Source organism: Erythrolamprus reginae, chromosome Z, assembly GCF_031021105.1.
Source record: "Erythrolamprus reginae isolate rEryReg1 chromosome Z, rEryReg1.hap1, whole genome shotgun sequence".
Classification (NCBI taxonomy): Eukaryota; Metazoa; Chordata; class Lepidosauria; order Squamata; family Dipsadidae; genus Erythrolamprus; species Erythrolamprus reginae.
Genome location: NC_091963.1, coordinates 147069778 through 147092556, shown reverse-complemented (window position 1 = coordinate 147092556; position 22779 = coordinate 147069778). Strand labels below are relative to the sequence as shown.

General features: G+C 43.5%; 1 protein-coding gene across 2 annotated transcripts; it reads left to right on the top strand.

Moving 5' to 3' along the window:
• The first annotated feature begins 5686 nt into the window (after positions 1 to 5686).
• Positions 5687 to 19685, top strand: CEBPE (CCAAT enhancer binding protein epsilon). Of its 2 annotated transcripts, none has more exons than XR_011556791.1 (2): positions 5687 to 5766; positions 19254 to 19300. XR_011556791.1 is itself a non-coding variant. In XM_070727069.1 (2 exons), exons 1-2 carry the CDS (start codon positions 10745 to 10747, stop codon positions 19554 to 19556), a joined length of 729 nt encoding a protein of 242 aa, XP_070583170.1. In that variant the 5' UTR covers positions 10461 to 10744; the 3' UTR covers positions 19557 to 19685. The 2 variants fall into 2 exon arrangements, 1 of the variants encoding a protein (XP_070583170.1); XM_070727069.1 differs by lacking the exon at positions 5687 to 5766 and adding an exon at positions 10461 to 11170 and having other exon boundaries at positions 19254 to 19685.
• Positions 19686 to 22779: the final 3094 nt, after the last annotated feature.

The following is a 22779-nucleotide window of genomic DNA, read 5'->3' as shown; positions in this document are numbered from 1 at the left end:
TAACCGCTCCAAACTTGACTGTAAAAAATATGACTTTAACAATCGAGTTGTTGAAGCATGGAACTCATTACCGGACTCAATAGTGTCAACCCCTAACCCCCAACATTTCTCCCTTAGACTCTCCACGATTGACCTCTCCAGGTTCCTAAGAGGCCAGTAAGGGGCGTACATAAGTGCACTGGTGTGCCTTTTGTCCCCTGTCCAATTGTCTCTCCTTTATCTCATATATCATATATATTTTCTTCCTTTCATATATCTTCTCTTCTATTTTTACATATTATCTTTATATATATTACTTCATGTCTATTCTCTTCCATATGTATTGTGTATTGGACAAATGAATAAATAAAATAAATAAGTGCAAATTGGGTACTCTGGGGTGGAGTCCCATTTTCGCTACCCCACTACGTCTCCTCCACCGTCCAGGCAGTAGCCTATCCCTGGATGGTAAGCACAATGCACACTGCTTACAGACCTCTTAAAAACAGGAGAGGTCGACTAGATAGTCTAAGGTTAAAGTCTAAGGTTAAAGTTTTTGGAGTTTGGGGGGGGAAACCATAGAGCAGAGGTCTTCAAACTTGGCAACTTTCAGATCTGTGGACTTCAATTCCCAGAATTCTCCAGCCAGAGAACTCTGGGAATTGAAGTCCACAGGTCTGAAAGTGTCCAAGTTTGGGAATCCTTGCCATAGAGTCAGGTTCCAGACATAGATCACTCTATTGCTGAAGTCGTGTTTTCTTCAGTCAAGTTTCGAGTGGTTAACCTTGAGTTTGAATCTATTGTATGCTCGTATATTGTTGTGGTTGGAGTTGAAGTATTCATTGACAGGTAGGACATTGTGACAGATTATTTTATGAACTACATATAGGTCAGATCGAAGATGACATAGCTCTCAGTGTACATAAAAGAAAAGATAAGTTGATCAAGAATCATAATCATCTTTCAGCTGTGGCGAGGGGGGGCTGGTGCACCAGTTGCGGCCCTATTTGGACCGGGAGTCATTGCTCACAGTCACTCATGCCCTCATCACCTCGAGGCTCGACTACTGTAACACTCTCTACATGGGGCTACCTTTGAAAAATGTTGGGAAACTTCAGATCGTGCAGAATGCAGCTGCAAGAGCAATCATGGGCTTCCCCAAGTATGCCCATGTTACACCAACACTCCACAGTCTGCATTGGTTGCTGATCAATTTCCGGTCACATTTCAAAGTGTTGGTTATGACCTATAAAGCCCTTCATGGCACCGGACCAGAATACCTCCGGGACCGCCTTCTGCTGCACGAATCCCAGCGACCAGTTAGGTCCCACAGAGTTGGCCTTCTCCGGGTCCCGTCGACTAAACAATGTCGTTTGGCGGGACCCAGGGGAAGAGCCTTCTCTGCGGCGGCCCCAGCCCTCTGGAACCAATTCCCCCCCAGAGATTAGAATTGCCCCCACCCTCCTCGCCTTTCGTAAGCTTCTTAAAACCCACTTCTGCCGTCAGGCATGGGGGAACTGAGCTATTCTTTCAGCCTAGGCCTTTACAATTTACGCATGGTATGTTTGTTTGTATGTATGTTTGGTTTTATAATAAGGTTTTTTTTAATTTTAATTGCTTTCGTATTGAATTGTTACATGCTGTTTTTTATCACTGTTGTTAGCCACCCCGAGTCTGCGGAGAAGGGCGGCATACATATCCAATCAATCAATCAATCAATAAATAAAAAGGTACAACCCTTAATGTTAGTCCGGATACCAGTCAATATAAATCGTAAGGATAAAAAGAACAAAGTTACAGTCATACATCCATTTGTGGGAGGAGGTGGGTGATGGGAATGATGAGAAGATTAATAGTAGTGCAGACTTAATAAATAGTTTGAAAGTGTTGAGGGAATTATTTATTTAGCAGAGTGATGGCGCTCGAGAAAAAACTGTCCTTTTGTCTAGTTGTTCTGGTGTGCAGTGCTCTGTAGCGTCGGTAGGAGTTAAAACAGTTTGTGTCCAGGATGCAAGGGGTCAGTAAATATTTTCCCCGCCCTCTTTTTGAATCGTGCAGTATACAGGTTCTCAATGGAAGGCAGGTTGGCAGCCATTGTTTTTCCTGCAGTTTCTGCAGTTTCTGTAGGTTCATTCAAAGTGATGTTTGGGAAGATCCAGATGACCCAAAACGTAGGTCGAGGGCAGTCCAAGATTCCTGAAGGGCGATGTCCAATTTGGCTAAATTGGTCGAGTGGATGTCTCTAACGATGTCAGCAGATTCAGGCCCTAGCCATGCTACCATATGCATAATGTTCTGCCAGTAGCAGCCTTTTTTGCTGGACAGGATGGAAGAAGTTGTGCTTCCATAGCATGTATCTTCTCCCTGGTATGTCTGAGAATTTCGCCATCCCACTGGCTGCCAGAACCACCTTTGCCCGTCGGGGTGCCCATTCAATGGGTCCATTCCAGGTGGGTGCAGATTGTATATTGGCGGGACCCAGGAGAAGAGTCTTGTCTTCCTTCAACTCTATAGGGTTGGACTTGGGGGTAACGTTCTGGATCTCCTCCTGTAGAGCTGTGGCTCTTGCTATCTTTAGCCTGGCTTCCTTTTCACACTGGAAAAAGTCAAGTTCGGCTTGTGCTCTGACCATCTCTTCCACTCGTTTAGCCTGTACTCTGGCTATTTCTTCCTTTTTAAATTGCTCTTTCTTCGCCAGCTCCAGGGCTACCTTAGCTCCATGTGCTTCAACTCGTGCTGTCACATCTTCGTCAGCCAGACTCTCTGCTCTTGAGGTTTTGGATAGAAACATAGAAACATAGAAGACTGACGGCAGAAAAAGACCTCATGATCCCTTATACTATTTTTTGTATTTTATCTTAGGATGGATCTATGTTTATCCCAGGCATCTTTAAATTCAGTTACAGTGGATTTACCAACCACGTCTGCTGGAAGTTTGTTCCAAGGATCTACTACTCTTTCAGTGAAATAATATTTTCTCATGTTGCTTTTGATCTTTCCCCCAACTAACTTCAGATTGTGTCACCTTGTTCTTGTGTTCCCTTTCCTATTAAAAACACTTCCCTCCTGAACCTTATTTAACCCTTTAACATATTTAAATGTTTCGATCATGTCCTCCCTTTTCCTTCTGTCCTCCAGACTATGCAGATTGAGTTCATCAAGTCTTTCCTGATATGTTTTATGCTTAAGACCCTCCACCATTCTTGTAGCCCGTCTTTCGACCTGTTCAATTTTGTCAATATCTTTTTGATACATAGATACATAGATTGTTATGAGACGCTGCTGCTCACACGAGACCAGGTTGTCTTGGAGTGAAAGGAGGAGGCTTTATTTGGGCGATGGGATGCCTCTGATGTGGGCTTCTCATATGTTGTGCCATGTGGGTGTGCAGATGAGGATGTCTCAGAGACATGTGCAGAGCTCAAAATTGATTAGGGCCGTCAGCTCTTCTTGGGTTAAAGCCTCTGCCAGGCTTTCGGAGGCAGTAGCTGGGAAAGAAGTGAGGGGGAGATTTCCTTTCTCTTATTCTTTTCTAATAGGCTGATTTCTTCTTTAAGGCGGTAGTAATTACTTTGAAGGCTTGCAGTTGTGCCGGGGGAAACTCTTTTTACTATACTCAACCCTTCCCAGTCGGATAACTCAGTACAACTAGATATTGCTGATAATTTTATTGCAGACAACCACACAATAACTTCCCCCAACCCCAAAATCTTCAACCTTACATTATCTACAATTGACCTCTCCCCTTTTCTTAGAGGTCTGTAAGGGGTGTGCATAAGTGCACTTATGTGCCTAATGTCCCTGTCCTACTGTCTTATTATCCTTTTATTTATTTATTTTATTTATTTATTTATTTTGTCCAATACACAATGAGGGTTTTAGTAGGTATATATATATATTCATAGTAAAATACATGATGAAAGTTATAGAGGAGATACTCATAGTAAAATATATCTATGAAAGAATAGAAAAGAAGATATAGTAATAGAACATATGAATGAAAGAATAGAAGAAGAGATATGGTCACCTAACATCAAAAACATCATCAAAAAAGCACAACAAAGAATGTTCTTTCTGCGCCAGCTCAGGAAGCTCAAACTGCCCAAGGAGCTGCTGATTCAGTTCTACAGAGGAATCATTGAGTCTGTCATCTGTACCTCTATAACTGTCTGGTTTGGTGCTGCAACCCAACAGGACCGACACAGACTTCAGAGGAGAATCAGAATTGCAGAAAAAACAATTGCTGCCAATCTGCCTTCCATTGAGGACCTGTATACTGCACGAGTCAAAAAGAGGGCGGGTAAAATATTTACTGACCCCTCACATCCTGGACACAAATTGTTTCAACTCCTACCCTCAAAACGTCGCTACAGAGCACTGCACACCAAGACAACTAGACACAAGAACAGTTTTTCCCCGAACGCCATCACTCTACTAAACAAATAATTCCCTCCACACTGTCAGACTTTCTACTAAATCTGCAGTTCTATTCTACTAGTTTTTCTCATCATTCCTATCACCCATTTCCTCCCATGTTGACTGTATGACTGTAACTTGTTGCGTACAGTATATCCTAAGATTTTTTATTAATATTGCTTCTTCATTGCTTATTTGACCCCTATGACAATCATTAAGTGTTGTACCACATGATTCTTGACAAATGTATATTTTATTTTATGTACGTTGAGAGCATATGCACCAAGACAAATTCCTTGTGTGTCCAATCACACTTGGCCAATAAAAAATCTATTCTATATAGGAATAGAAGAAAGGTATAGGAGATATAGGAGAGCAATAGGACAGGGGACGGAAGGCACTCTACGGCACTTGTACTCGCCCCTTACTGACCTCTTAGGAATCTGGAGAGGTCAACCGTGGATAATCTAAGGGTAAAGTGTTGGGGGTTTGGAGATGACACTATGGAGTCCGGTAATGAGTTCCACGCTTCGAAAACTTGGTTACTGAAGTCATGTTTTTTACAGTCAAGTTTGAAGCGGTTAATATTAAGTTTAAATCTGTTGTGTGCTCTTGTGTTGTTGTGGTTGAAGCTGAAGTAGTCGCCGACAGGCAGGACGTTACAGCATATGATCTTGTGGGCAATACTTAGATCTTGTTTAAGGCGTCTTAGTTCTAAGCTTTCTAGGCTCAGGATTGAAAGTCTAGTCTCGTAGGGTATTCTATTTCGAGTGGAGGAGTGAAGGGCTCTTCTGGTGAAGTATCTTTGGACATTTTCAAGGGTGTTAATGTCTGAGATGCGATATGGGTTCCAAACGGATGAGCTGTATTACTACGTTCTACTTATGCTATGTTATGTTAATATGTACTATAATCCTATACTTGTTTGACAAATAAATAAATAAATAAAAATAAAACTCACGGTTCTTCTGCAACATAAACATTCTCATTGCGCAGGTAAAAAGAGTTTGAATGGACCCCGGCTCTAGGCTTTAGCGTCTACTACAGTTTCCCAACCTTGGCAACTTGAAGATATCAGGACTTCAATTCCCAGAATTCCCCAGTCAGCATTCTACTGTATATGCTGACTGGCTTAGTGAGGGAAAACAAAAGGCCTACAAGAGGCCTGCTGGAATGTTCTCTCCAATTACCCATCATCCTAACTCAAAGCCAATAGTAACACATAGATGTGGTCACATGTGAAGCTACATTACCCAAATTTCTTAAAGAGAGATGTCTAAATACAGTACAGTCTAACTATGCTATTTCTGTGGTGAGAGCACAGGTGTCCATTTTAGATCTTGCGTTATGGCAGAACCTTGAAATTTCAAGGTCTCTACTGTTTGTTTGTTTGTTTGTTTGTTTATAGTTAGTTAGTTAGTTAGTTAGTTAGTTAGTTAGTTAGTTAGTTAGTTAGTTAGTTAGTTAGAGTTGAAAGGGACCATGAAGGCCATCGAGTTCAACCCCCTGCCCAAGCAGGAACCCTATAGCACACCAGTCAAGTGGCAGTTCAATCTTCTCTTAAAAATGTCCAGAGTGTTGGAGTTCACAATGTCCGCTGGTAGGTTGTTCCATTGGTTGATTGCTCTGACCATCAGGAAGTTCCTCCTTATCTCCATGTTGAATCTCTCCTTGGTCAGCTTCCAGCCGTTGTTCCTCGTCCGGCCCTCTGGTGCCCTGAAGAATAAAGTGATCCCCTCCTCTCTGTGACATCCCCTCGTATACTTGTAGACTGCTATCATGTCCGCTCTGGGCCTCCTTTTCTCTAGGCTATCCATGCCCAGTTCCCTCAGTCTCTCTTCGTAAATCTTGGTTTCAAGTCCCCTAATCATCTTGGTTGCTCTTTTTTGCACCTTCTCCAGAGTGTCAATGTCTCTTTTGAAGTGTGGTGACCAGAACTGAATACAGTACTCCAGGTGTGGTCGGACCAGGGCGTAGTAGAGTGGTATTAAGACTTCCCTGGTCTTGGAGTGTATTCCCCTGTTGATGCAGCTTAGGATTGTGTTGGCTTTTTTAGCTGCTGCTGCACATTGTTGGCTCATGTTTAGTTGATTATCCACCAAGACTCCGAGGTCTCTTTCACAGCCGCTACTGCTAAGAGGGGTTTCTCCCAGGTTGTATGTGTGCCCAGGGTTTTTTCTGCCTAGGTGAAGGACTTTGCTCTTGTCGATGTTAAACATCATTTTGTTGATATGGGCCCACTGTGTTAATCTGTCTAGGTCTTTCTGTAATTTTAGCCTGTCTTCTAGGGTATTGGCTACCCCTGCCAGCTTGGTGGTGTTGATATGGTGTTGTCTAGTATTGTAAGAGGTGGTAGGATGGGAGGGTTTCTCCTAAATGATGCGAAAACCAAGCCTCATTATACATCTGTGCAATCTGTGGAGCTAAGCAAGTATGATTAATAGAAGAGAAGAGAAGAGAATTAGAATAGAATGGAATTCTTTATTGGCCAAGTGTGATTGGACACACAAGGAATTTGTCTCTTAATTTAAGAGAAAGACAAGATAACCACAGCAGGCCTTTTCCAAAAAATAAATAAATAAGGACCTCTCTCACTTCCTTGACAAAAAATGAGAATTTGTCAGCCATTGAGATGACTTTGAATTGAGCCGGGGTGGCGCAGCAGGTAGAGTGCTGTACTGCAGGCCACTGAAGCTGACAGTAGATCTGCAGGTCAGCAGTTCAAATCTCACCACTGGCTCAAGGTTGACTCAGTCTTCCATCCTTCCGAGGTGGGTAAAATAAGGACCCGGATTGTGGGGGCAATAGGCTGGCTCTATTAAAAAGTGCTATTGCTAACATGTTGTAAGCTGCCCTGAGTCTAAGGAGAAGGGCGGCATAAAAATCGAATAAATAAATAAATAAATGACTGAATGAATGAATGAATGAACCCCCCAAAACAAATGCAGACAATTTTATTTTATTTATTTATTATTAGAGTTGGAAGGGACCTTGTAGACCATCTAGTCCAACCCCCTAGTGGTGCAGGAAACCCTATGCCACTCTAAACAAATGGCAGTCCAACCTCTTCTTGAAGGTTTCTAGTGTTGGAGCGTTCACAACCTCCGCAGGAAAGCCGTTCCACAGGTTGATCGCTCTGACCGTTCTTCCTTATTTCCAGTTTGAATCTCTGCTTGGTCAGCTTCCACCCACTATTCCTTGTCTGGCCTTCTGGTGCTTTGGAAAATAACATGACCCTCTCCTCCCTGTGGCACCTCTCAAAATATTTGTAGACTGCTATCATCAGTAATGGGCAGCTGAAATTTTTACTGCCACACCGTGGGTGTGGTTTATTTTGTGGGTATGGCTTGATGGTCATGTGACTGGGTAGGAGTGGTTTGTCGACCATGTGACCAGGTGGGAGTGGCTTGAATGATCAGCAGTTTCGCTCTCTGGGGGTGACAATTTGCTTCGCGCTTCCCATGCTCTCTTTCCTGGGTCGTCCCCTGCCTCAGGCTGGGTAGCTAGGCGAATGGGTGCTGATCAGTTGTTCAGAAAAGAAGGGGGGTAGGAAATGGGCCCCTTGCAACTCCTCCTGGTGCTGGTCTCCCTGCCATTTTCTGAGCAGGAGGAGGAGAATGGGAGGGTGGGATGGTCAGCTGGAGCTGGGCACACAGCTTCATTTATGTTGCGAGCCGCCCCGAGTCCTCGGAGAGGGTCGGCATACAAACCCAATAAATAAATAAATACATTTCCGCTGGAGGAACTGCGTTCCACTCTGTCCTGTCTGCTGCCCACCCCTGGCTATCATGGTCCTTCCTGAACCTCCTCATCGCTAAACTATTCATGCCCAGTTCCTGCAACTTCTCTTCATATGTTTAATTTCCAGTCCCCTAATCATCCTGGTTGCTCTCTTATGCACTTTCTCTAGAGTTTCAATGTCTTTTTTGTAGTGTGGTGACCAAAACTGAATGCAGCACTCTTAAATCTGATCTAACTAGGGCTTTATAGAGTGGTATTAGTACCTCCCTAGTCTTAGAATGTATCCCTCTGTTGATGCAATTCAGGATTGTATTGGCTTTTATAGCTGCCGCTGCACATTGCTGGCTCATATTTAGTTGGTTGTCCATCAAGACCTCAAGATCTCTCTCGCAGTCGCTGCTGTTGAGTGTGGGTTCACCCAGTTTACACGTATGTCTTTGGTTTTTCTCACCTAGGCGTGGGATTTTACTTTTCTCTGCGTTGAACTTCATTTTTTTTTTTTTGAGGTAGGCCCTGTTCAGTTCCAGCTTCTCAAAAAAGTCCTTCTTTACATCTTCGTAGATGTAAATTCCCTCCATAGCTGGATTACAGCATTCCTGTCAAACAGACAACAAGTGGTCAAAATAGGAAGCACCATATCCACCCCCGCCCCAGTTAAAAGCGGTGTTCCCCAAGGTAGTGTACTGGGACCAACGCTCTTCATTCTCCTCATCAATGACCTTTGCGATTACATCACAAGCAACTGTGTCCTCTTCGCCGATGATGTAAAAAACTCTTCAACACCACCGATAACACAACTACTTTCCAAAAAGACCTTGATGCTGTTTCTGAGTGATCTAACACATGGCAACTACAAATCTCAACTAGCAAATGCTCTGTCCTACACATTGGGAAGAAGAATCTGAACTCCAAATATGAACTGAATAATCAAATTATCACAGATAATCCCCACTCGGTTAAAGACCTTGGTATACTAATAACAAAAGATTTAAGTGCCAAAGCCCACTGCAACAATATAGCCAAGAACGATTCAAGAGTTGTAAACCTAATCCTATATAGCTTCTGCTGTGGCAATCTCTCACTACTTACCAGAGTTTACAAAATTTTTGCCAGACCCCTCCTTGAATACAGCTCATCTGTTTGGAACTCATATCGCATCTCAGACATTAACACCCTTGAAAATGTCCAAAGATACTTCACCAGAAGAGCCCTTCACTCCTCCACTCGAAACAGAATACCCTACGAGACTACACTTTCAATCCTGGACCTAGAAAGTTTAGAACTAAGACGCCTTAAACAAGATCTAAGTATTGCCCACAAGATCATATGCTGCAACATCGGCAACTACTTCAGCTTCAACCACAACAATACAAGAGCACACAACAGATTTAAACTTAATATTAACCTGCAAGTTATAAATAAAATATAACTTGACTGTAAAAAATATGACTTCAGTAATCGAGTTGTCGAAGCGTGGAACTCATTACCGGACTCCACAGTGTCATCCCCAAACCCCCAACAATTTACCCTTAGATTATCCACGGTTGACCTCTCCAGATTCCTAAGAGGTCAGTAAGGGGCGAGTACAAGTGCACTAGAGTGCCTTCCGTCCCCTGTCCTATTGCTCTCCTATGTCTCCTATACCTTTATTCTATTCCTATAGCTCTTCTTCTATTCTTTCATTGATATGTTCTACTCCTCTATCTTCTCTTCTATTCTTTCTTAGATATATTTTACTATGAGTATCTCCTCTATAACCTTCATCATATAGATATATACCCACTAAAACCCTCATTGTATATTGGACAAAATAAATAAATAAAATAAAATAAATCTTGCAAATTTTTGCTTTGGAGGGCTGGATGTGTGGCGATACTCAACACTCAACCGAGGTAGGATTGAAAAAAAAAATATTGAGACATCTCTGGAGCTTCCCTTGCAAACGGGAACCTGCAAGTTTACCACTTGGCTGGAAGTCACAGTTGTCGAAAAGAGACAAAAAGGTCTCCACCAGGATTCTGAAATGGGGTCAGTGGGTGGGCGTGAGAAGCCAGACAGGGCCTATTAGCCCCAGAAGAACAGCAATGACAATGAAGGATACTTCTTCTTGGGATGTACCTTGCGTGACAGGTTGGGAAGCCAAGAACCTCCAGGTTGAGAAGAAGACACTGCCTGGCTAAATTGGCCTTTTTTGTTTTGTTTGGGGTTTTTTTTTTTACGAGCAGGGCTGGGGTGCAGCATAGAAAGAGGAAGGAAGGGGCAGGCAAACAGAGAAAAAAAGAGGGAACTGAGGCGAGATAGGTAGAGCTAAAGGAAGAAAGGAATTCAGCAGAGACAGGGAGAAGAAGACCCACCACCACCAATCTCCCCAAAAACCCACTTGGACATCTGGAGAATTGGTGCCCTACTGAAACGAGAACAAAGACAAGGCAATCCCACCAGAAGAAAACCAGAAGAAGATCCATCCAGGAGAAGAGAGAGAGAGAGAAATAACGACATCCACGAAAAGAGGTGGCTAACCGAGGAGACGTGGGAAGCGGAGCAGAAGGTGCCCGTAAAGACTTCCGAAGGTCGGGAAAAAAGAGGAACTGGCATTGGGTCTTCTACCATGTCCCAAGGAGGGTACTTTGAAGGCGAGAGGCACTACCAAGCTCTAGAAATGGCTCCCCCCAGATCTGTCGGCACCGACTTGGCTCCTTTGTGCGAATCGGAGTTGGCGACCTACATCGGGGAAGAGCAGCTGCTCTCGGAGTTGCTGCAAGGCAACCAGCAAAGGCTGCCCAAGGGGGCCTCCTTCCCAAACTTCTTCCCCGCCGACCCGTACCCCTTCCTCTCCTTCGGAGGCGAACGCAAAGGCCTGCCCCCCTTTGACCCACGGTCGGTGGCTGTCAAGGAGGAACCTAGAGGGGGAGAAGCTGGACGAGGGGCCTCACGCCACCCATATGGCCCGGTCCACCTCCCAGCTGCCCACTGTGCCCAGGTGACCCTCACTCAACCAGGACCGCGGACCGGACCAGCTCTGAGAGTCCTCAAGGTAAGGATGGAGAAGATCTTCCTGTTATCTTCCTTCTCTAGCCTGGAGACCTTCCCACATTCTACCCTCCAACGAGAAAGAACAGGTGGACTCGCTGGGGAGACCCAATTAGTAGCCTTCCAATATTTGAGGGGCTGCCACAAAGAAGAGGGGGTGCAAGTTATTCTCCAAAGCACCTGAAGGCAGAAAAAGAAGCAACGGATGGAAACTCCAAGACCTCCAAGGTCCCTTCCACCTCCATTCAGATTGAGGTTGGTTCCTAAAGTTGACCTGCTAGAACAGGGGTAGGGAACGTTGGCTCTTCTATGACTTGTGGACTTCAATTCCCAGAATTCCTGAGCCAATCATGTTAGCTCAGGAATTCTGGGAGTTGAAGTCCACATGTCATAGAAGAGCCAACATTCTCTACCCGTGTCCTAAAATGTTACTACTGCAAATAGAGAGAGCCTTTAGAACTCGCCCATGGTCCTCTTCATCCTGGAGAAAAAGAACAGAATAACAAGAGTTGGAAGGGACCTTGGAGGTCTTCTAGTCCAACCCCCAGCTTAGGCAGGAAGCCCTACAGTACAGAAAGATGGTTATCCAATATCTTCTTAAAGGTCTCCGGTTTGGAGCAACCACAACTTCTGGACGCAAGCTGTTCCTCTAATTGATTGTCAGAAAAATCTCCTTAGTTTTAAGTTGCTTTTCTCCTTGTTTAGTTTCCACCCATTGCTTCAGGTGCTTTGGAGCATAGCCTGACTCCCTCTTCTTTGTTGCAGCCCCTGAGATATTGGAAGACTGCCATCATGTCTCCCCTGGTCCTTCTTTTCATTAAACTAGCCAGGCCCACTTCCTGCAACTGTTCTTCATATGTTTTAGCCTCCAGTCTCCTAATCGTCCTTCTCGCTCTCCTCTGCTCTTGCAAAATACTTGGAAAGTGACCTGTTTTGCTTCTAGTTTGACTCATTGACAAACCCATCGCTCAAGGGCAGGTTCAGTAGTAGGTTGCTACCGATGTGGTAGGCGAATCCGCACCAATAGTGGCCATCACATTGCACAAAGTGCACACAATCGCTCCAATGTCAGCCCTTTGGGTGCCACCATCTTTTTTTTCTTGAATTTTTGGTCTTTTTTTGCTTGCGCAGAAGCAAAACCTCACAAGGGAACACTCGTACTCGTGAGATTTCAGCAATTTTTTTCTTCTGCGCATGCGTGAAAGCAAAAAATTCAACAAAATCTCTCAGGCACACATGTCCCCTCGCAAGATTTCAGGGCGTTGCACAGGCACAGAAGCAAAATCACGCTGGGAACATGCCTATGCGCATAGTATGCACACACACGAGAACCCTCATGCTGCATGCACAGCGCACCGGTAGCAGCAGGTAAGAGGAATCTGCCCCTGGGCAAGTAGATCTGTGGGAGAGCAGAAGAAAATAGCTGCCGTTCCCTGAATTGTGCAGACAGGATGGGATGAGAGAGGAGAGGACATGTGTTGTGATCCCTGTGGGTTTTCCACAGCACAATTGATTTCATGGGGGAGGACTGAAAGACAACCTACTCCTGAGCCCATCCTGGTGAACCTATGGCACCCCTGCCAGAGGTGGCACGAGGTGGCACACAAAGCTATTCTTCTGGTTTCCGGCACGATGCACAGCGGGTCTTTGCGGCCGACAGAGTGCCAGAAATCAGCCTGAAAATGACCCAAGAAATGACCCAAAAATGGCCAAAAACCCACCCCCCAAAGTAGGCATGCCCGCGCTGGTCTTTGAATTTCTGGTGTTCTGGCACACACACGTCCTGCTTTGGGCACAGGGGGCAGAAAAGGTTCGCCGTCACTATCCTAAGCTGTCGATGCTCTATCATTGATGATTATCCACAAGAAGATAGAAGAACGGAGGTGAGAAAGTTGTGTTTATCAGTGCTGGTAACTTTAAGATTGGTGGACCTCAACTCCCAGAATCTTGGGAATTGAAGTCTTCTCGTCTTAAAGTGTTTTAAGGTTGAGAAGCACTGGATTAAAGAATTAATTTAGAGGTTATAGCTGTTTGGTAGTGGAGGCAAATGTTTAATAGAAAGATAACATTTCAAGGAGTTTTGAATCCTGATCTGTTTTCTTTTTTCCAGAGTCCCTGTTTTTAATTCCTTTCCCCTAACAATCCAGATTATGTAATGGCCCCATTTTAGGAGAATAGAATGGAATGGAATGGAATAGAATAGAATGGAATGGAGTGGAGTGGAGTGGAGTGGAGTGGAATGGGATGGGATAATGATAATGATAATGATAATAACAACAAACAACAACAGGTCTTCTAGTCTCATATAACTGCACTTTGACTTCCAACTCTGTAAAATTCTTATTTTTTAAAAAAAATATTTGCCTTCTCCTCTCTCTCTCTGTGGGGTTCTCTAGTCTTTCTCCCCTCATCAAAGGAGCCCAGGAAACTATGAAAATAGGACATTTCACACACCGAGGGTAAAACCCTCATGGCTGTTTTGGTTTTTAAAGATAGGTCGGCCAAGCCAAAAAGATAAGCAGAACAACGTAGCACAAAGACCTGCCTAAGAAAAATGGAGGTGCTAAGTGGGCATTTTAAGAAAACTGTGGTGTGTACGTGTTGCTAAGGCCACAAGATCAGGCAAAGAAGTGCTCTGAGAAGCAAATCTTGTCAAGGCTCAGATAAAGATGGCTTGTTCATGGTGGACCTTGACACCACCAGCTTGTCTTGATCACCGTAGATAGCATGACAGTGGCGTCTAATAGCTCATAACAACCCCAATCATGGCTTATCACGGTAGGTGAAGAGGCCCATGATGGGTGATAGATGGAATTCTCAAGAACTTCTCAAGAACTTCTTAAGAACACAACTTGAGCCATTCTTCTCCTATAAAACCACGAAAAGAGGGATTCCCCCCCCCTGTTTCTTTTGAGGGCCACGTTGTAGATGAAATGGGTTGCATATAATTGCAGAAATAGGAGAAACGTGGAGGATTAGAATTAGGGTCCCCAACAGTGCACCTCAACCTGAAGAACCCTTCTTGTATAGCTATCAAAATGTAGCTGTTTCTGCAGGCATTTTGAAGTCTGTAAAGGTAGAACCGGTCCTTTAGGCAGGGAAACGTTAGTCAATTAGAATAGAATAGAATAGAATAGAATTCTTTATTGGCCAAGTGTGATTGGACACACAAGGAATTTGTCTTTAGTGCAGATGCTCTCAGTGTACATAAAAGAAAAGATACATTTGTCAAGAATCGTGAGGTACAACACAATGATTATAGGGGTCAAATAAGCTATGAGGAAACCATCAATATTAATAAAAAATCTTAAGGATACAAGCAACAAGTTGCAGTCATGCAATCATAAGTGGGAGGAAATGGGTGATAGGAATGACAAGGAAAAAACTAGTCGTAATAGTAGTGCAGACTTAGGTAAATAGTTTGACAGTGTTGAGGGAATTATTTGTTTAGCAGAGCGATAGCGTTCAGGGATCAATAAATTATTACATTTTTATGTAATAAATTTTTATTCATTTTTAAAAATATATAGGATTTTCGAACCACCTTTCCCCCCCCCCCCCCCTGGATTAATTATTGCCTCAGCTGTTGTTACAATTTTCCATTTTGGGAACCTGGGAATGAGCGCCAGGAGACGGAAGGGTGGCTCAGATAAATAAACCGGGGCCACAGTCAAATATTTTGTGGTGCGGTCTAGAAGCAGTGCTTGTGTAGATCAAACACAGCAAAAGGATGCCGTTTCGGATGTGATTTTAGACAGATGGAAGAGGGGAAGCCGCGGGCTGCAAAACTAGGTGACACTTCAAGGGGAGAGAGAGAGAGAGCTTGCGAGGGCCAGTTGAGGAAAAACATTCAAACCCCCTTTTGCTGAAGATCTAAAGAAATATTATGAAAATATTTATCAGACATTTTGCAGGCCTGCAAAACATGAGCCAAACGGCCGAGTGGGGAAACGCTAAAATCCAGGACAATGGAAGGAAACTCGACCATTCCTGTAGGAATTAAAAAGTCTAATCCCACATAGTTGAAATTGTGACGTTCAGACCGGGGGGATTTTTCATGTTGGCTTGAGATAAATATAATTTCGGCAACTGTCGGAGGAAGAAAATGCCTACTCTCTCTGATAGTAATTTAACAAAGTCTTGGAATAATTGGAAATAACAGAAGAAGGGACCTTGGAGGTCTTCTAGTCAAAGCCTCTACCATTTCAGACAAATGGTTGTTCAATCTCTTCTTCAAAACCTCTAGTGTTGGAGCACCCACAACTTCTGGAGGCAAGTTGTTCCATTGGTTAATTGCTCTAATCATCAGGAATTTCCCCCCCCTTCATTCTAGGTTGCTTCTCCCCTTGGTTAGTCTTCATCTGATGCTTCTTGTCCTGTCTTCTAGTGTTTTGGAGGATACGTTGACCACCTCTTCTTTGGGAGAGCCCCTCAAATGTTAGAAGACTGCTATCGTGTCAACCCGTAGTCCTTCTTTTCCCCAAACTTTCTAATTTCTGCAACCAAGTTTTCTTTCTCCCCATCTAAGTTGAGTTGCCGTTTAGGAAATGAATTTTCAACAGACTCTTATTTATTTTATTTTATTTTTACATCTGTACTCTTTCCATCTCTCATTTTATCTCTGGAAGTTTTGAAAAATAGAGCAGACAACTATTTGACCAAAATGGCATAAGATTTCCTGCCTCGAATAGGGGGTTGGATTAGAAGACAAAAAGGTCTCTTCTAATCCATAGTATTCTTGGTTGTATGTTCTCTGTTTTTTTAAATTTATTTATTTGTTTATTTGATTGATTGATTGATTTTTTTTAATGCCGCCCTTCTCTGTAGACTCAGGATGGCTTACATGTTAGCAATAGCACTTTTTAACAGAGCCAGCCTATTGCTCCCACAATCCAGGTATTCATTTTACCCACCTCAGAAGGATGGAAGGCTGAGTCAACCTTGGGCCAGTGATGAGATTTGAACCGCTGACCTACAGATCTAAAGTCAGCTTCAGTGGCTTGCAGTACAGCACTCTACCTGCTGCGCCACCCCGGCTCTTTCCATGTCCTTTCCACCCTCTTAGCACTTCTCCTAAAGTTGGAGGAAGGTATGTGGGGGTAAGACCTACATACAAACTGGGTGAAACCACATTCAAAAGCAGTGAATATGAGAGACATCTTGAGTCTTGGTGGACAACCAACTAAATACCGTGTTTCCCCGAAAATAAGACACTGTCTTATATTAATTTTTGCTCCAAAAGTTGTGCTACGTCTTATTTTCGGGGGGTGCCTTATATTTCTCAAATAAGACAAATTCACAGACAGAAAAGCTGACACCCCCAAAGTAAGTGATTACGGTACAGTACCTGTCACTATGGCACCCCCACACACAAACGACGGCACTTATATGGTACAACAGTATACTCCCGCTATTGCAGCTTCCGGCCACCAGAGGAACGACAGTCTACACACTGTAGCGGAGACTGTAATGGCGGTGAGACAGCAGCAGACTGTGTCTGCCGTACTGGACGATACAAAGGGATGGAAGGGGCCAGCAGGGGACGCCACATTATTACAGTACCGCTATGAACAGCTTTGAATGGTACCGTATGTTTTTCCACCGTGCCGTATGTAAACTTGACTACGCCTTATTTTCGGGGGGTGCCTTATATTAGCAAATTCTGCAAAACCTCTAACATGCCTTACTTTCGGGGTACGTCTTATTTTCGGGGAAACAGGGTATGAGGCACCAATATGCAGCAGTGGACAAAAAACCCAATACAATCCTAAATTGCATCAACAGAGGCGTACAATCAAAGACTAAGGAGGTACCACTCTATAAAGCCTTAGAGTACTGCATCCAGTTTTGGTCACCACACTAAAAAAAAAGACATTGAAACTCTGGAGAAAGTGCAGAAAAGAGCAACCAGAATGATAAAGGGACTGGAGACTAAAACATATGAAGAGAGGCTGCAGAAACTGGGCATGGATAGTCTAGTGAAGAGAAGGACCAGAGGAGACATGATAGCAGTCTTCAAATATTTGAGGGGCTGCCGCAGAGAGGAAGGGGTCAGGCTGTTTTCCAAAGCACCAGAAAGCCAGACAAGGAGCAACGGATGGAAGCTGACCAAGGAGAGATGCAACCTGGAAATAAGGAAGAACTTTCTAACGGTGAGAACGATCAACCAGTGGAACGGTTTGCCTGCAGAGGTTGTGAACGCTCCAAAACTAGAGACTTTCAAGAGGAGATTGGGCTGCTATTTATCTGGGGTGGTATAGTGTCTCCTGCACCAGCAGGGGGTTGGACTAGATGACCTACAAGGTCCCTTCCAACTCTAATAATAAATAATACTGAAATTAATTTCCCCATGGCTTTACTGACTACACAACCATAGTTTGAAACTGCACAATTCAAACCTCTTTTGCATGGAATTGGTCTTGCAAGTTTGGGCCAAAGACAGTGGCGGGGTTCAATTTTTTTTTACTACTAGTTCTGTAGGCGTGGCTTGGTGGGCGTGCTGTTACTTGGTGGGTGTGGCTTGGTGGGCGTGGCAAGGGAAGGATACTGTAAAATCCCCATTTCTTCCCCATCAGCTGGATCTAGGGAGGCAGATAATAGATGGGGGCGGGGCCAGTCAGAGGTGGTATTTACCATTTCTCTGAAGTATTCAATATTTCAGCTACCATTTCTCCAGAACTGGTCAGAACCAGGGTTGAAATGCTCCTGGTTCACGTGTGCCTTTCAGTCATTGGAGAGCTGGTCACAAAGGGAGCGCGAGGCTCCACCTACCCACCTGCTTAAATGCCACCATTTAGGGGTTTTTACCCTTCTGCACATGTGCAGACCGTAAAAAAACCCAAATGGGAGTGTCTGGGTGGGTGGGCGGAGCCTCATGTTCCCTTCACGATTGGCTTTCCTACGACTGACAGGCATGAGCAAACCGGGAGCATTTCATCCCCTGGTCAGAACCCGCTGAAACCCACCTCCGGTTCAGATCGAATCTGAAATCCATCCATTAAAAAATAAAATAAAATCACTCTTTAACTTTTTTTCCAGCTGAGTTTATAAAAGAAAAAAAGGAAAAAGAAAGAAATGGTTTTGTATTCTTGAAACTTCTGCTTTTCACAAAGAGCGTTTGGCATTTCAACTTCTCGTCTCCAAAATTTCTGGAAGAAGCCAAGCTTTCCTTATCATAAGCTTTTTTTCCTTTAAATTAAGTCTTGGGGAAGGAGGGGGCAATCTGCTGGGGGGTCTGGGGACCAAAATTAAATTGGATGGGGAACAGGGGCTGTAACAGGTTAGTGAGCAAGAAAAAAACAGAAGAAAAAGACCCAGCTGAATTTGTCTTTTTTCAATGTTTGTTTTATTCTTTATATTTTTATTATTACTTTTTATTTTATTTTTCATTAATTAATTTATCGTTCATGTCAGAAATCTGGACAAAGTCACCCTTGACTGCATATTTCCTGCATTTCAGAGGGAGCTTAAATATATCTTGCTGTGACTTTCAACTCCCTCCCCACCCCCCAAAAAATCTATTTTATTATTTACTTTATTGAATCCGGTTTCTAGGCTGATCCGGTCACTTGCAGATTCCTATTTTTAGGAAGCGTGCTACAGTTTTTGTGTGGTTTGAACATCAAACTGATGAGAAACTGTAGTTATGAGTTTTGAATGCTTTTAAAAGGGGGTCTTTGATGTGTGTATGAAGGGGGGTGAAAGAGAAATAGAGACAGAGAGAGGCAAGAGAAGGGAGAAAGGAAGAGGGAGAGAGAGAAAGAGGAAGGGGAGAGAGAAAGAAAGGGAAGGGAGGAGGGAATGAGGGAGGGAGAGAGAGAGAAAGAGAGAGGGACGGAGGGGAAAAGAGAGGGAAGGAGAGAATGAGAGAGAGGGAGGGAGATAGCGCCGAAGATGGCAGTCTTTCACTGGTCAGAACCTGCTGAAACCCACTTCTGTTCCACAGGCTAATCGTTCAAACTCTCGGGAAAATTTGTTCTCGGTTGCTTCTTTCCTTGACGAGTTTCCATCCCATGCTTCTTGTTCTTCCTACCTTTGGTCAGGGTTCAACCCACGCTTCTCTAATCTCTTATTCTCCCTGCTCTCAGGGTCCGACCTGCAGCCCGTCTCCTTCTTGCGGCACACCCAAGGGAAAGAAATCGGTGAATAAGGACAGCCTGGAATACCGGCTGCGCCGCGAACGCAACAACATTGCAGTGCGCAAGAGCCGCGACAAGGCCAAGCGCCGGGTGATGGAGACGCAGCAGCGCATGGTGGAACTCCTGGGGGAGAACGAGCGGCTGCGCACCCGGGTGGAACAACTGATGCAAGAAACCGAGACCCTTCGGGATATTTTTCGTCAAGTGCCTGAAGCTGCTGGCTTGATCAAGGGTCTCGGGAGCTGCAGTTGAAGCTGGCCAGGCGGGGTTGGCATCCAAGGTGTTTAAAAAAAGGGGGGGTAACTGGAATCTAGAAGAACAAAGCTTTTGCAAGGTGTAAATAAATATTTTTTTTGGCTTGGCTTTAACCATCCTTAAGGTCACTATCCACTTCTGCGCTATCTTCTTCTCTTTTTTTTAATTATATCTTACTCCCTTGGAGTTTTTTCAATTTTTCCAATACTGTGCAAACACAATTCTTGCTGCAATATTAAACACAAATTCCTTTTATTATATTTTTCTGGTACTATCCCTAACGTGAATATTTCTGGCTTACAGGATGTAGCTTTAACATTTTTTTCTAACCATATTTGCATTTTTAGCCAGTAATTCTTTCTTTGCTTTCACACAAGCCCACCTCATGTGACAATATGTGCCTGGTATCAGATTGCATTTCCAGCATTTGGTGGAAATGTTTTAAAAACATCTTTGCTAATCTTGCCATGGTAATTGCTACCTATAAAACATCTTAAATTTTAACACACCCGGGGAGATTTTGCAGGCCAGTTTTAGATTCTTGCAAGCAAAGGATTGAAATCTGGGTGTGAGGAAGATGTGGAGAGACTTGCAAAGGATGTAGAAGCTAACAGTGGCCATGCAGAAATGGTGTGTGTGTGTGTGTTTGTGTGTGTGAGAGAGAGCGAGAGAGAGAGAGTGTGAGTGTGGGAAGGAGGCAACAGTGCTCTGGTGATATCTATGGCCCAGACTTACCTTGGTGACACCGTTCTTCTGTGCTGTTCCTAAACACGGTTCTCCAACCTTGACAACTTGGTGGACTTCAAATCCCAGTATTCCCTAGCCAGCATGACTGGCTGGGGAATTCTGGGAGTTGTAGTCCACATGTCTTAAAAGTCGCCAAGGTCGGAGTCCCGTATCTTAGCTGATAGCTCACACATCCTTAGGAAGTTCCTCCTAAATTCTAAACGCTAGGTTTCTCAACTTTGGAAACTGTCACGTGTCTGGACAGGCTGGGGGATTCTGGGAGTTGATGTCCAAACATCCAAAGCAGGGATGGGTTCTAACTGACCTTGCTGCTGGTTCACTTCCTGGCCGTGCTTCGTAAGTGCACGGGCACTTTTTGCGCATGGGTATGCACAGTGCTGAAAAAATCACCCAAAAATAAAATATTTTTTTTTAAAGCAAAAAGCAAGATGGTGACCACATACACAGTGCCGGAAACTCAGTTTCTGAACATGATCAGGAGAAAAAGAAAATTAAAAAAGGAGAAAGAACCTGAAAACAAGATGGCGACCACCTGCACAGCGCAAGAAACTTGGCTTCTGCACATGCTCAGAAAAAAATAGAAAAAAAGAGAAAAGATGCCGTCAACAAGGTGGAGACCACACGCACGGCGCAAGAAACTTGGCTTCTGCACATGCTCAGAAAAAGAAAAATTTTAAATTAAAAAAAAAATTCAAAAAAATTATTATTACTTTTTTAAAGATGGCGGTGCCAACAGACTGGCACCGACCAAAACCGTTCTGTAACGTCATCGTGACATCACCAGTAGGTCACTACCAGTACTTGCAAACTGCTATGAACCGGGAGAACCAATGATGGGCAGCAGCCGGTGTGGTCAGGTGCTCTGTCCCAGTAGGAAATTCTGGGATGCATGTGCAGCTGTGCACCCCAATGCTTGCACACAGGACCCTGCATGAGATTTGGTTTCTGCGCATGCGCAGCAAGTGAAATCTTGTGTGAAGATTCACTCACATGAGCGAGATTTTGGCAATTTTCGCTTATTTTTTACTTCTGAGCATGCGTGGAAGCAAAGATATTGGCGAAAATTGTCAAAATCTCACTTGTGCGACCATCTTTACAAAAAATTTTGCTTGCTGCACATGCGCAGACTTTGCGCCGATGGCGTGCACGTACCTGGGACGGCTTCGGATGGCGTGCCAGTAGCACCGAAGACGGCAGTCCTACGCTGGGGAGAACCCACCTCTGATAAACACCATCCTAAAAAGATCCGATCTTTTCCTCTCATTTCCGCTGTGGATTTCTACCTGCAAGTTGAACAAGTAGACAAAAGAAAACAGACACACAAACACACTTCCCAGAGGGTGGGGACATTCCCCATTAGCCAAGATAAAGCCTGCAGGTTTTCAAGTCAGCTGATCAATCAGATCTGGAAAGGATGTTGCTATAATGAAGCGAATGATGGTTTAGGCCAGGGGTAGGCAAAGCTGGCTCTTCTATGACATGTGGACTTCAACTCCCAGAATTCCTGAGCTAGCATGATTGGCTCAGGAATTCTGGGAGTTGAAGTCCACAAGTCATAGAAGAGCCAACTTTGCCCACCCCTGGTTTAGACCTTTCTCAAGCTTTGTTTGCTTGGAGAATTGTGTACTTCAACTCCCAGAATTCCCCAGCCGACCATGCGGGTTGGGAATTCTGGAAATTGAAGTCCATGAATTATTTATGCAAATATATCTTTGAGACTGTCTAACAAGCTTTTTTTAATATAAGAAAATGCAATGTAATGGTCAAGGTGATATGAATATGGTATAGATTTTGAGCTCAAGTATTTATGATATATTATTCATATGGAAGATTTCTTGAGAAATTATTTTTGGTTTTTGGTTTATTGTTTTGTTTTTTTTCTCTTCTTGTGCTATAGATGGGTAATTTTTAATTTGATAACTATTAAATTAGAAATGATTTTAATTGATGTGATAAGTAATATATGAAAAATATAATAAATTAATGATGAAGATTATTAATTATGAGAAAAAAATCTAAATGAAATTTGATGGTTGGTTATGTGAAAGCCTGACATTGTACAAATGATTGGTTATTTTAAAAATATGTTTTTAAAATTAAAATGAATGGAATATAATAGATTGGATTATATATTTAAAGGTGGGGTGGAGGTTTTTGGTTACAGTGATAGAGGGAATAAAAGAAAAATAGATATTGAGGAAATTATCAAAGAATGGGCCCAAAAAGGAAGTTATGAGAGATAGCCAATAATGCTGGAAAAATAAGTGATAATGATTAATTAAAAGAACTTATTGATTGGACTAATTTGGTTGGGAAGCCAGATGACAAAATTAGAACTTTTATATTAGAGGTGGGGTTATTTCCACCCCCCTTATATATGCTTTTATATACCGTATGTCGTTTAAAACAGTGGTCCCCAACGTTTTTCCCACCAGGGACCAGTTTCAGCAAGACAATTTTTCTATGGCCCAGT